This window comes from Penaeus vannamei, chromosome 12 (genome assembly GCF_042767895.1).
Source record: "Penaeus vannamei isolate JL-2024 chromosome 12, ASM4276789v1, whole genome shotgun sequence".
In the NCBI taxonomy this organism is placed as follows: Eukaryota; Metazoa; Arthropoda; class Malacostraca; order Decapoda; family Penaeidae; genus Penaeus; species Penaeus vannamei.
In genome coordinates, this window is record NC_091560.1 from 37,040,133 (window position 1) to 37,053,311 (window position 13,179).

Below are 13,179 nucleotides of genomic sequence, written 5' to 3' on the forward strand. Positions count from 1 at the left end.
GCAACCACACATACATCTCTAAAACCGGACATCTTAGGACTGAGACATCGATCAGGTTCCTCAGGCTTAAGATGTCAGTCTGCCTCTTTATTATAACCAACAAAAGGGAGAAAAAACAAGGAGGATATTTCTTCTTTTTACCTCTGATGTGTTTGTCATTTTAACCAACAAAAGGGAAAAAAGCAGAATGCGATGAAAGGAGAACTGAAATTCGCTCCCGGAATTATTAAATGTGGAAACGAAAACACCAAAAGAAAAATTCTGCTTCTGTCGTCTGTTTGTTTTGGTTATATTATGTTGACATTTGGGAAAGCTAGTACATGTGGATATTTTTATCCAATATCTACTTTCTGAAAAATCAAAGATATGGAAATCGTCTCATGATATTCATAAAATTAAGTTAATTAACATTTTTATATTTTGCGATTGTAATAAATATAGGGAAATTCATACTTCTATATGGCATACTTTATTGATGTGAAAAATTATAGTAACATTAAAAAAGAATGAGTATCTGAATTTAGTAGTAGCTCATCAATTTGCAAACAATGATATTTTGTGGTTATTTAACAACAAATGAATCGCAATGTTTACATTTTATTTACGTGTTAAGTATTGTAAAAAAATGTATGCATTTTTTCATTAGATCAGCTAATAGTCATAAATTTTATTCATTTGTAAACAAAAAAAGGATTTCAGCTTATTTTTTTTCTTCTTTTCTAAACTTAATATAGTTTAACAATTTCTATCAATCTTGTCTATGACAATTGTATATATGAAGCGATCACGTAATTTCAGATCCGAGTCCAGACTCGATGAGAAGCCTTTCCTAATCGTAACATCAATTACTTTTTTCAGAATGAGGCACCTCCTGAGGAAATCGGCTGCCGTGATCCCAAGACAAAAGTTACCATTTTTTTCATTTCGCTTCTTGTCATCAACGTCAATAAAACGTCACGAAACGGAGTCAACTGCTCCGCCCGACGAACACTACGATGTGGTCGTGTCGGGCGGCGGAATGGTGGGCTTTGCCGCCGCCTGCGTTCTCGGTGAGTGAATTGATATTAAGAGATGTTGAAATAAAGATTAGATATGTAAACTGCTTCCACACTTCCACTGCCCTGTCGTTAAACTGGTAAAGAGTACCATTCTTAAGCTGTATCACTTTAGCAACTAGAGTTTGTAGACTCGGTCATTGACTGTCATATGTTGAATTAGTCTAGGTACTTTTTCAGAATACCTTTGCATAATTGAAACTGATGATTTTGGTGGTAAATTTGGAACGCTTCTCGAGATTAAACAATTTGTTCGATTTCTATTGTTTTAATTCATTTGATTCTGGTGTTCGTTTCCATCAAAAATGGCTAGAATGTCTTTTCCATACCAGAGTCGTGCCACTCTTAATATCATGCATGTGAAGTTAGGAATTCTTGATCGCTGCTATAATCACAGAGCCAATTATATCACTATATTGTTTAATGCAATATATTGTCCAATGCCCCCCTGCCCAGTAAAACTAAGAATCCTCCATGTATTCATGGCAGAAGAGAGTGTTGGGCAGACTCGGCATCGAGTGGTCCTGCATGTAGGTCTTTGGTACAAGAATTATATTGCATAATAATATATAATGATAATGATAATAATATATAATCATATTAATATAAAAATATATATAATTTTATACATATTCATATACGATTATATATGCCCCATGTTGGGGTGGCTAAAGCCCCCACCACCCCCGCCCAAGAAAACAAAGAATACCCTACATATTCACAGCAGGAGAGAGCGTCGGACAGAGTCAGTATCGGGTGCTTCCACATGCCGTTTGTACGTAGGCGTAGCACTGTACATTTAGTCACTTCAGTGAAAATAGACCTTACAACATACCTATGCAGAGGAGGGGCTGGGGTGAGAGCTGTCGATATCAATGGAGCAGCTTGTGGGATCGGGTGCATCAGAGGTCTACGTGAGCATGAGAGACACGACAGCCAGGGCAGCACTCCGTGTTCACGTAATAGTTTCAAGCTGACCTCATCGTCTTCAAAATAATTTTTTATAACTTGGCATGGTGAAACTAATTTGAAAACTGAATTTCATAGCTTCTATTTTAGCTAATGCTCATTCATTGGCTGTTTCCTTGTGCCATGTTTCCCAATTGGCTATTAGATTAACCGCCAAACAATTGGCCAATGAAATCGTGGCACTGGCGAGATAACAGGAACAGTTTGGGTATGAAAGACCCAGTGCATGCACAGTGGAGAATTTGCTCACTATTCCCTCAGTGATCGTGTGAATCTTACCTTCTCTTAATATTATTTTTATTTATTTTGATAATTAAATTAATTTATTTTTCATTTGCGAAACGTTTATTTAATGAAAACTGATCATTAATTGATTATCTTTAAGGCTATAAGGATAGTTCTCTTTGATTCTATAGTTGTGCCTTTTTTCAATAATACCATTTTAGTATAGGTGGGTTTATCTCACTCTGTACAATCCAGTTATATTAGAATATACCTCCCCATTAGCAAAATCTTGTCCCTGAGAGTAGGGTTGGGTATGAAAGGTACCAGGGTAATTGCTGTCCCCTCAGTGACCCTTATTCCTGGTAGGTTGCTGCCCTCCAAGACTTGCAATGGAATATAAAGTATCATTCACATATTCACAGAAGGCTAGAACATACAATCAACTTGCAGGAGTGTCTGATGCTGAGTCTGTTCTATGCTCTATCCTGCTGTGAATATGTGGAGGATTCTTCGTTTTCTTGGGTAGCAAAGAATCCAACACATGTATTTGCATTTATCATATACCTACATATCTATTGCAAGGGGGGCTCTGGTGGATCTCCCTGCCTGAGACTACAAAGAATAACCCACATATGTACAGCAGAATGGAGCAATAACACGTCACTTAGGTTTAGGAATGCACCCAGAGTAGTAGCTTACTAAATTGTGATATGGTTAGATGATATACTGATTTGATGGTGGGGTATTACATATAATCTTCATCCAGGTTAGTAATTCATCACTCCAAGGGTGTATCGTGCTGTGTTCACCCAGCATTTTGGTGGAGCGCTCTATCTTGCCATGGATATGTGGAGGGCAGGAGTTAGGGGACAGCAATCCACCCAGGGGAGGTTAAAGGTCACATTCCTCTGCACTAGACCGTATGGTAACTTATAATATCATTATTATAATGATGCATTCTGTGTATATTATTCATGTGGTTAATCTTTACGTTATGGATGTACAAAGTTGGGAAAAATTGAATATGATATTCTTGTAGAGGACAAATAGTTGCACACTTTCAGGACAAAAAATAATCTGCAGACACAAATGGTAATGCCACAAAAAAGAAAAAAGTTTGCGGAAAGTGCCACTTTCAGCCTAAGTCCACTTGGTGCTCCCTAGTTTTAGCTTTATCCTGCCGTGCATACAGAGTAGAAGACAATGTTTCCCGGTGGGTGTTGGGGGCAGAGCCTCCATCAACCCTCTCCTCGCTTCGGGCAAGCCCAGTCACGGCAACTTAGATTGATCTGGCGAGTGCGTCCAGACTGTAAAGAATTACCATTCATATTTTAGTCTTTAATTTCCATGATACATTTCATGTCCTGTTATCAGGGCCAAGAAGTGAGGGTTTAGGGGGTAGATAGTAGAGAGTGAAAGGAATTCACCGATACCACAATCCTGATTGGGCATGCTGTTATTTATTCTAGACACTTACCATATTCAAATATACATGTGTAATTGTGCATAATAGCTACCCATGGCCAATCATGAGGTTACTATTCTTGATAGATTCCTCAACTTTCTGTTACTCATATATGTAGGATTTATGCAGCTTAATTCCGACCTAACTCCACAATTTGGCCCTGATAGTTGGGAAGGGAAAGAATGTAATCATGTATGTTAGCTGCTGTCCGAGGGGGAAGCAAGTAGGCTCTGACAGTCAGTCATTGTGGCTCTGTTATGTTGGACCATATTGTAGACCATCTATTACACAGCACAAGTATCAAGTGGGTTTCAATAGAACATAGTCTGTTTTGAAAGCCATTGTGGGTGTTATTTATCTACAATGTCCTGGAATCCAGTTTATGCCTTTTTTAAGACTTCAATGCAATCTTGTAAATGAGGTATAGTAAGCAATTCTAAATGGTGAACATATAGGATATCTTGAAACCATATTCATTGTGACAAATGTAGACAAGGTATGAATGAGAATGAATATCTTCACAATACGAGATGTATTTTCTGATGAAACTACATTCAAAACATGTTAAATACATCTCATGTACTGTGAAGATATTCATTCTCATTCATACTTTTTCTACATTGGGAATTACTAGGAAGTATTTTTGTACCTTATGTTTCTCCCTTAAATTTTACCTGACATAGACAGTTATTTATCAGTGTAATTGATAATACACATACTTAAATTTTGAAAGTAGATTATATTTTATCAGGGTTTATGTATATTCTCATGAAAAGTGATTATAGTTTAAAGGTTTGGTTAAGTAATAATCATAATAGTTACCCCTTGGATTTGATGTTACCCCCCCATGGATGTTATAGTGATAAACTTGTTTCCCATGGTGACAGAGCAGCCATGGTTGCCTACCATCTGTAACCAAAATGTTGGCGTAAATGGTCACTAGTCCAGGGAGGTTTCAAAGGAAAATTTCCCCATTATCTTTCCCCTCCACTGATGTGATTCATACTTCATTTGTATTGAAAGTTCCATATGAGAGTGACAACACTAGAGGATGTGGCAGCCTAGAAGTAATTTAGATTGTGCCATTCTGCAAATCCTGACCTTTACTAACTTCCAGGCCACAGCAAGAGGCTGAGTGACCGTCGTATTCTGCTCTTAGAAGGAGGCCCTAAGAAACCATGGAGCCTCCCCAAAGAGTACAGCAACCGTGTGTGTGCACTCAGTGGCCATACTCAGCGGTTGTTTGAGAAGCACGGCATATGGGAGCACATAAAGAGCATGAGGGCACAGCCAGTCCGTAGGATGCAGGTATGGAGTATTGGGAAAGTTTTTTTTGAGAGAATGGAACAATTAGGGGATGGCAATGGCTAGGTCTGAAATGGGTGTTTTTTGTAGAAAGTAAAGAACTATAAAGTTTATATCAGAATATTATAAATCCTTGCATGGCTGTTTTTTTATTAGAAATATAGTATGTAGTTCCTTATTTTGTATTGTAAATTGACAGAATTTGATGTACTGTAATTTATTAATTAGATTATCTATGTTGTTAAGGGTAAGCAGTTCTCTAGATAAAGAATCCTCTCACTTAGTAGTGGATGTGGATGATCCTTGTTTTTCATCTTATATGGATTTATTTGCATTTATAGGTTATGATGAATATTCTTTCAGCTGTTTTATTACATTTTTTAAAAAGAAAATTGCAGTGGCTATTATTTACAGGTGTGGGAGTCCTGTTCTGAAGCTATGATTACATTTGATGAAAAAAATCATGATGAGGTTGTAGCTCACATCGTAGAAAATGACGTGATCCTTCAAGCAATTAAAAATCAGGTGCCGAATCATGTTGAGGTAGGTTTCTGATGGAATAGTTGTACTTGAAATATTCATTAGGTAAGGGCATTTGCCAAAATGCCTTACAGTTGACTATAATTTTTATCTGTCGTTGAACATTTGGATCTCCAAAACTAAGATATAGATACCATTAGATGCATGGTTTTTATATTTTGACATAAAATGTAATCTCACAAAATATGTTGCAGGTCCAGTTTGACAGTAAAGTCGATGGTTATGGTCTGCCGCAGGATTCCTCCTCCCATGTCACAATTTCTCTTGCTGGTGGCAAAACAATATCAACAGATCTCTTGGTAAGTCTTTACAACAAGCCATGATAAGACTTTTATTTCTTTATCCTAAGGCTCAGCATTGAAGGATAGACAAGTAGCATTGCTGTGAGTTACTTTTCCCCATAAAAGATTGGGAGTACTGTGTTAGTCTCTTCCAATTTGGTGAATTATTTAGAGTTTAAGTTTTCATACCTTTACAAATGTTTTTCTCAGAATTTACTTTTCTTAATAGAGACTGGTTGATTGTATTGATTAATGATTGTACATTTGTTTATTAATAGTTTTTATGGTATGGTAAAATAGGATCTAATTAGTAGCAATGAATTTCTTATACGCATCTCTTCAGCAATGCAGATTCTGCAATACTGCTTTTAAAAAGCAAACAGCCTCAGTTAATTGTTTGTGTCATTTTGATAATTCTGTACTTGAAACAATCCAACACCACCTAATTGACCCCATTTTTCTCATGAGATTGGTGCAGATGGAGCAAAGTCACTGGTCCGGCAAACAATGGGCAGCCAGTATCTAGGCTGGGAATACGACCAGATGGGAATTGTAGCCACACTTGAGTTGTCTGAGGTAATTATGAAGTTCCTTATGACAGTTCTTACTTATTTGAATATCATTATAATGAAATATAATTATAACCTCACTCTCCTCACTCTGAAATTATTGGATAGTTTAGAATTGTATCAATCTATGTATTTTGTACATGCAAAGGCTACATTTCTTTTTTTCTTTTTCTTTCAGCCCTCTGACAACAGTGTAGCATGGCAGAGATTCCTGCCTACTGGACCAGTTGCCTTGTTACCAGTAAGTGTTTTTTACTACCATTAGTGATCAGCAAGTTTATTTTGTCATTGCTGTTATATCTGATCTTTCAATCGAACATTATTTGGTTTCTCCTCATATAGTGTCATTTTTATCAAATTTTCTTTTTATTTATTATGCATTCTTCATTTCAAGCTCTCAGATGATCGCAGTTCATTGGTTTGGTCGACAACAAAAGACAGTGCCAAGACTTTGTTAAATCTCCCAGAAGAAGAATTTACAGATGCCCTCAACAGGGCAATAGTAAGTATAGAAATCTTTTTCTTTTTAACCAAACTACAGCTGTTGATCTGTTGATTGTATGTATTTTTATTTATTTATTTATTTATTATTATTATTTTTTAATTTCATGTTTTTTTGTTGCTGAGATGGCTCCATAAGTGCTGTCACCCATGAATCAGTTATTAGGCTACCTGATCTCACTTATTTACAAATTTTTAGATAGAATTTATTTTTAGTTTATTATTGTTATTATTGTTTTAACAAGAGAATAGTAATGATGTATTTTTAATGTTTTTATTTTCATTTAGACTACTGTTAGTGATAATGTTATCAATAATGATATCAATAATAATATCAATAATAATGAAGAAGTTTAGAATAATGAGGATAGTAGTACAATTTTTTTTTCTAATCCCAAAAATATAAGGAATGGCATAAATAAGGTCAGGGGAGCCTACTCATTGACTCCTTGGCAACTGAACACTTGTGGAGGAATCTATTTATAATAAAGAAGAGAAAACCATAATAGACAGAACTTGTAGCTAGCAGCTCTTGGTTAGTGGGTCTTTATAAGTGTATATTCTCAATGAAAATATTTTGTTTACATCTTGTATTAATGTATTAATTCCTTGGAGATAGGTATACTTTTATTTTTTTTAAATTTTAAGTAAATATTTTACATAAAAAATACAATAGTTATAAAGAAAGTCTGAAAATATTTGTTTATAATTTATGGACATGGGCTGTGGCTGATATTTGTGCATGATTAATATGGGGCCTTCTCCTCCCTTTCTATGTTTTTTCTGTCCACATGTAAAATTTTGTAAGAATTAAAGAATGAAAATGCCCTAATTTACTATGTATTATTGGTTGTATTTATAAAGTACAGTGTCCAGAAGTATCAGTATGTATCATAAATGTCTTTTGTCATGTCCAGGGTTTTTGTCTTTTGAGTAAATGGGGTAATTGGGAAATCAGAGAGAGCATGTGTGTAAACAACCATAGGCCAGTCATGCTCATTGTCCGAGGTCAGGTAACAAACTGAACTTGTTCTCATATCTGGTGTAGTTTCAGATAGTGCATGAGTAATTACATCCCACATAGATTCCAAACTTTCAGTGAAAACCCAAACTGTAATATTACAGGTGAAGAGTTAATGATCCATTGTCGAAGTAGTTTGCACTAAGTCTTTCAAGCAAAGATTAGTGTCACATGAAATCATGTTTGAAGAAATAAAGCAGAATGGAGAAGATTCTTTTGTTGCTTCTTTCATACAAGAAAATATAATTCTGAAGATCTTTTGCATCATCTCTCCATAGCAGAGAATGAAAATGGTGTAGGAAATTAATAATTAGATGTTTTCCTTTTCTTATACTTTCCAGTATTTACAGATTATTGATATATGATTTATAGATATGTTGTCAGAATACCAGCACAGATGAAAAAATTGTGGAATACGTATATACTTGTTAAAAGAGGTTTAAATTGAATAATGTAAATTTGAAAATTTTGCAGTAGGATGCTTTACTTTAAGTTTTGATTTCAGAAAAGTAATTAATCATCATTTATTACAAAGATATTTTGTTGGAGAAAGAGGATATTTTTTGTGTCTTATGCTTTAAGACAGGGAACTAGTTATAGGAAAATGCTGGCTGATTGATCATTACAGTATCTTGATTAGTTAGAATGAAGCTCTTTTCTTTCTTAGTTATTACATATATATTAAAGTCTGTTTGTAGCCATTCCATAAAATCAAGTATTCCAGTGAATGTGATATTTTCCCTTTTGTTTTTGTTCTATTTTTCTTGAAATTTGTCAACTTTGCAACAAAGTGTTCAAATATGTAATAAAAACCCGAATGTCTTAAATTGAATCAGTGACCAAAAATTACCTATTGGCATGTTATTTTATTTACTAATCAGCATATTTACATAAAGTCTAACCAGAATCCTCTATCTTTCTCACCAGTGGGACAACTCAAGCACAGACCAAACAGTCCAGGCAGTACATGAAAAATGGACGAACTTGCTGGATGTCATCATTCCAAGTCAAGGCGCAGATGTCCGTCAGCTGCCCCCTAGCGTGAGCGCAGTTGTCCCCGGTAGCAGAGGTGCTTTCCCTCTAGGCCTTGGTCATGCAGTTCACTATGTTGCTCCGAGGGTGGTGCTTATTGGGTGAGTTTTTGTTGGATTGTTTGGTTTGATCGATTCTGTACCATCATCGTCATTAGCAGTAGTATTATAGTCATCATCGTTGCATGCTTCATATGCCCATTGTTTAAGGGGAAAAATACATGTATAGTATTCTAGTGCAGCAGATATAGGTTTTGGAAAGTGCTTGTTTGTTCTTATTGTTTTGTTTTACAAAAGCAGGGAGAAATGATGTGTTGGATTGTAAGTACATTTTGCTTATATCAAAGTATATTATACAGATAAAGGAAATATGAAGTAATTGAGCATATCACAGATGCATATACAAACTGTATTGATGTTATTTTTGGTAATCTCATTTTACATAGATGGAAAGTATACTTATGGTGCTTTTATATCTTCTCTTAATTTCTCACTTTGGGATGGAACAGTCAAGCCCAAGAAATTTTCACTAAAAGGGATTTCCTGTTCTAATCTTAAAGGCTGAATTTGACTGAAGGACATATATGGTTTACTTTATCAGATTCAGTAGATAGTATTGTAAATGTCTGAAAATGTAAGCACTGTGAGGCTGTAAGGATAATCTGAAAGATTTTATAGAATAGGAATAAGTCATCTGTAAGTATGCTATGGAATTTTGATATTAAGATATTTGCATATTTACTTGAACATATAATTATTTTTAGGACTTATTTCATTACTTAAATATCTGTATCTATTCATTCTTGTAATGATTTGTGTATTTATTCATCTATTTATTTATGCCTTTGTTTATTAAATATTCATGGTTCTTACAGAGATGCTGCACACAGGGTACATCCTTTGGCAGGGCAAGGTGTTAATTTGGGTTTTGGAGACGTGGCAGCACTGCTAGAGACTTTGGAGAAAGCAGTCCTTTTGGGAGCTGACATAGGTAAGCAGATTTTACATACATATTTACAGAAAGTTTGCTATATGCTTTCACTGCCAGTGGATGGTAACCCTGGCCATTTCTTGCCTACAGGGGGTAATTTAGAAGCAAAATTAAACAGACAGTCATAATTTGTCTGATGTCATACCAAACAGAAGAATAACTATAGTAACAAATTGTCATTTTGCAATTTTGTAATTTCTTTGACTTTGGTCTTTTCCAAAAGTAAAGGATCAATTTCCTACATGACATAGCTATGTTCTTTTTATTTAGTGGAATTCCATTTAACATGTGAGATTCCACCTCTGAAAAAAGAGGAAGAAAGAGCAGGTTAAGTAACTTAAATAGATTTTCACTACATATTTTTTTTTATCAGTGGTATTCTTTTCCTTTTTTACTCTTCACAGGTGATGTAAGAGAACTCTACAAATATGAGAGTGAACGGCAGAAGCACAACATGGCAACTATGGCCTCTATTGATGGGCTTTACCGTTTGTATTCCACCACTGCCACACCAATTGTCCTTCTCAGATCGCTTGGCTTATCAGCTGTCAACACTCTCTCTCCCCTAAAGGTAAGGTTGAGGGAAACCAGTTGATTGTATTCATTGTTAGGATTGTTGACTGGGAGATGATTGATGGCATCCATTATTTTGATTGTTGATTGATTATTAACAATTCAGAACCAGGACCTGTCTGGAGATGTCAGGTCAGCAGATGCAAGATGTAGCCCCCACAAACTCGTTTACCTCCCCCGCCATACCATCAACACCCACCCCACCCCCAACTTTTTACCAGTCTGTCCATGCTGCTATGATAACTCCTTACACACAATCACCCTTGTTTTAGTATGCTTCTATTTCAAACATGCCAACAAAATTCATTGCGATTATGTGACCAGTTTCAGTTTATGTCGTTATCAGATAACAATTGATGAAGATAAAATCTAAACTGGTCAAATACATTGCTTTTAAATTGACTGCTGGAAAAGGATAAGTTGCATGAAGGCCAGCATTTAGGGATTAATAAAAAAAAATTCTATTACTGTTATTGATTATGTGTTTATCATAATGACATGTAAATATTAATCAGATAATGAGTTTCCAACAACAATGCATAAAAATTAGGTACATCAAAAAATTATTCAGAAATTGCTTATTTACAAAGTCAATATTGTTTCAGCAGCTAGCCATTTTTTCCTAGTTTCTCAAGCTATTGTTCATTCCATAAATCATGTGACATTGGAAGACAAATAATTTGGTTCCATTACTATTGGTAAGATGATATAAAAGTATTTTTTATTCTTGTTTTGTTTAGCTATATAGTTTCATTACAATAAGGATGAAAGAAAGTTAAAACAAAAAGATTTTGTGTTGTAGGGCCTGTCATGTGGGAAACAGTAAATTAGAAATATGAAAGTAGAAAATGTTTATTTATTGTTCATTAAGTTCATGAGCATTCCTTTAAAAAAAATGGGATTTGTTGAAATGGGTAGTGTCTAGTCTGAAAAGTTTGAATTACACAATAGAAAGAAAATGCAAAACAGGGAATGCAAATGTGGTTTATATGATGCCATACACTTAACCCAATGTTGACGAGAAAATGGTGTGTTCCCTTTGGCAATGCTTGGTTAAATGTTTCTGCAAATAGGTGGCTCTGCCAGTGCTTAGTCACAGGAGTCAATTAGTAGATCTTGCAACCTCACTTTTCCTTGAAAAAGTGGAAAAATGCCTTTTTTTACTAATGCTATCAATATTGACACATATTTGTTATAAACATTATGATCACTATATTGTTACTGACATTACTAACAGCAGTATTAAATATTAGAAAATATCGAAAATCAAGGAAAAGGGTAAACTTGGGAGACAGGTAGTTTGTGTAATTGGCTCATTGGTGACAGTATTTGTGGGGCCATCTATATGTAAAAACAATTACTAAATTCAACACATACAGTGGGCAATGGCATGTACATACATGCGATGCCTGGCAGCTTGGGGTTAAAGAATTAGATAGTTTACAAGTAAACTTTCAGTGACGTAACAGTTCGTGTATGCGTGAGTCAAGACAGAACTTGGCTAAAGCCAGTTGTGAGTAAAATGTCTATACAAGGAGCTTCATTTTAAAATAATTCCTGGATAAGAAAACAGAGATGAAAATACAAATGACTAGTATCTGTAGTAGTAATATTGGTCTTTCAGATCAAATATTTGAAAATATTAATATGATAGATCCTACATTTGTTAATGGAGAATAAGATAGTTATAAAGGGAAAAAAATAATCTTTATTGACATATTAGACAAATACGCTATTAGAGTGATTATAAGTACCAGTGCTAATTGCTGTAAACATATCTCATTCTGTGGTCAAAAAAAAGTCAAGAAAGAGGGAAAAAAATATAAATAGGATATCTAGAAATAGTGATAAGGCAAGTTGATATTATTTTATTATTAACAACGTTTCTTCTTTTTCAGAGATACATAATGAAGCATGCAGAGAGCTAAGGGCCAACAGCAGCAGTTGTAAATTATTATGTGATATTTAGAAATGTTTATAGATTGAAAAGTGTACATAATATTGAAAGTTTTTCATTGTCAATAAAATATGAATCCAGGGGGAAATTTTTGTAACATACTGAAACATGAAATAGTACTAAGAAAGGTTGAACTATCATTAATAACTGTAAAAAGAATATCCTGGGCTCATCAATATTGTTCATGTTAATATGATTATTTTTAAACATCCTATCATTCTACTGCAGGTTTTAGGCCTGTATCAATAGTGTGTGTGTGTGTTTGTGTGTGTCTCTCTGTCTCTCTCTGCTTGCCTGCCTACCTGCCTGCCTGCCTGCCTGCCTGCTTGCCTGCTTGTGCTTGTGTGGCTGGCATCTGTGTATGTGAGTGTGTATGTGTATTTCTGAGTGTGTGTGCTTGTGCATGCGTGGTGTACGTCAGGCAACAGGGCAGTGTTATACAGCTTACAACACACTATCCACAAAAGTTTACCATAATTATAGATTTTATATAAAATAAACATAAATCATGAAAGTGCTTGTGCTACTGTAATACTTTTGCCAGAAAAAGAAAGCTAGTTTTTCGAAAGATGCAACTCTCATAGTGAATGTTGGCTTACAAAGTGACTCTTACAAAGTAGTGTATATGCCACTCACTAAAGCAGGACCATACAGTTTTGTTTTCTGCTATTAGGGGGACCTACATGTACTGCATGG

General features: G+C 35.0%; 2 protein-coding genes across 7 annotated transcripts in view; one reads left to right on the plus strand and one right to left on the minus strand.

The window, feature by feature from the left end:
* Window positions 1–294, minus strand: part of LOC113800412 (ubiquitin-conjugating enzyme E2 W) — a 165,014-nt gene extending 164,720 nt beyond the window's left edge. For 4 of the 6 annotated variants that reach the window (XM_070128258.1, XM_070128257.1, XM_070128255.1 and 1 more), the window contains exon 1: window positions 142–294. Coding sequence is in view for 4 of the 6 variants with exons in the window: in XM_070128255.1 (XP_069984356.1) it covers window positions 142–159 (18 nt within the window). In the remaining 2 variants the exon portion in view is untranslated. Of the gene's footprint in view, window positions 85–117 lie in introns of those variants that run through there. The other 2 variants (XM_070128252.1, XM_070128254.1) reach the window with 2 other exon arrangements.
* A 479-nt stretch (window positions 295–773) lies between these two features.
* Window positions 774–12,564, plus strand: Coq6 (ubiquinone biosynthesis protein COQ6, mitochondrial). The gene is made up of 11 exons (XM_070128259.1): window positions 774–1,049; window positions 4,832–5,022; window positions 5,434–5,562; window positions 5,754–5,858; window positions 6,309–6,416; window positions 6,588–6,650; window positions 6,804–6,911; window positions 8,859–9,064; window positions 9,838–9,953; window positions 10,358–10,524; window positions 12,425–12,564. The coding sequence occupies exons 1-11, from the start codon at window positions 776–778 to the stop codon at window positions 12,452–12,454; spliced, it is 1,497 nt and encodes a 498-aa protein (XP_069984360.1). The 5' UTR covers window positions 774–775; the 3' UTR covers window positions 12,455–12,564.
* Window positions 12,565–13,179: the final 615 nt, after the last annotated feature.

Coding starts and splice junctions, on each gene's coding strand:
- Coq6 (XM_070128259.1), top strand. CDS start 776: ATGAAGCGATCACGTAATTTCAGATCCGAGTCCAGACTCGATGAGAAG. Junction 6,651..6,803: donor GACCAGTTGCCTTGTTACCA/GTAAGTGTTTTT, acceptor CTTCATTTCAAG/CTCTCAGATGATCGCAGTTC. Junction 10,525..12,424: donor ACACTCTCTCTCCCCTAAAG/GTAAGGTTGAGG, acceptor CTTCTTTTTCAG/AGATACATAATGAAGCATGC.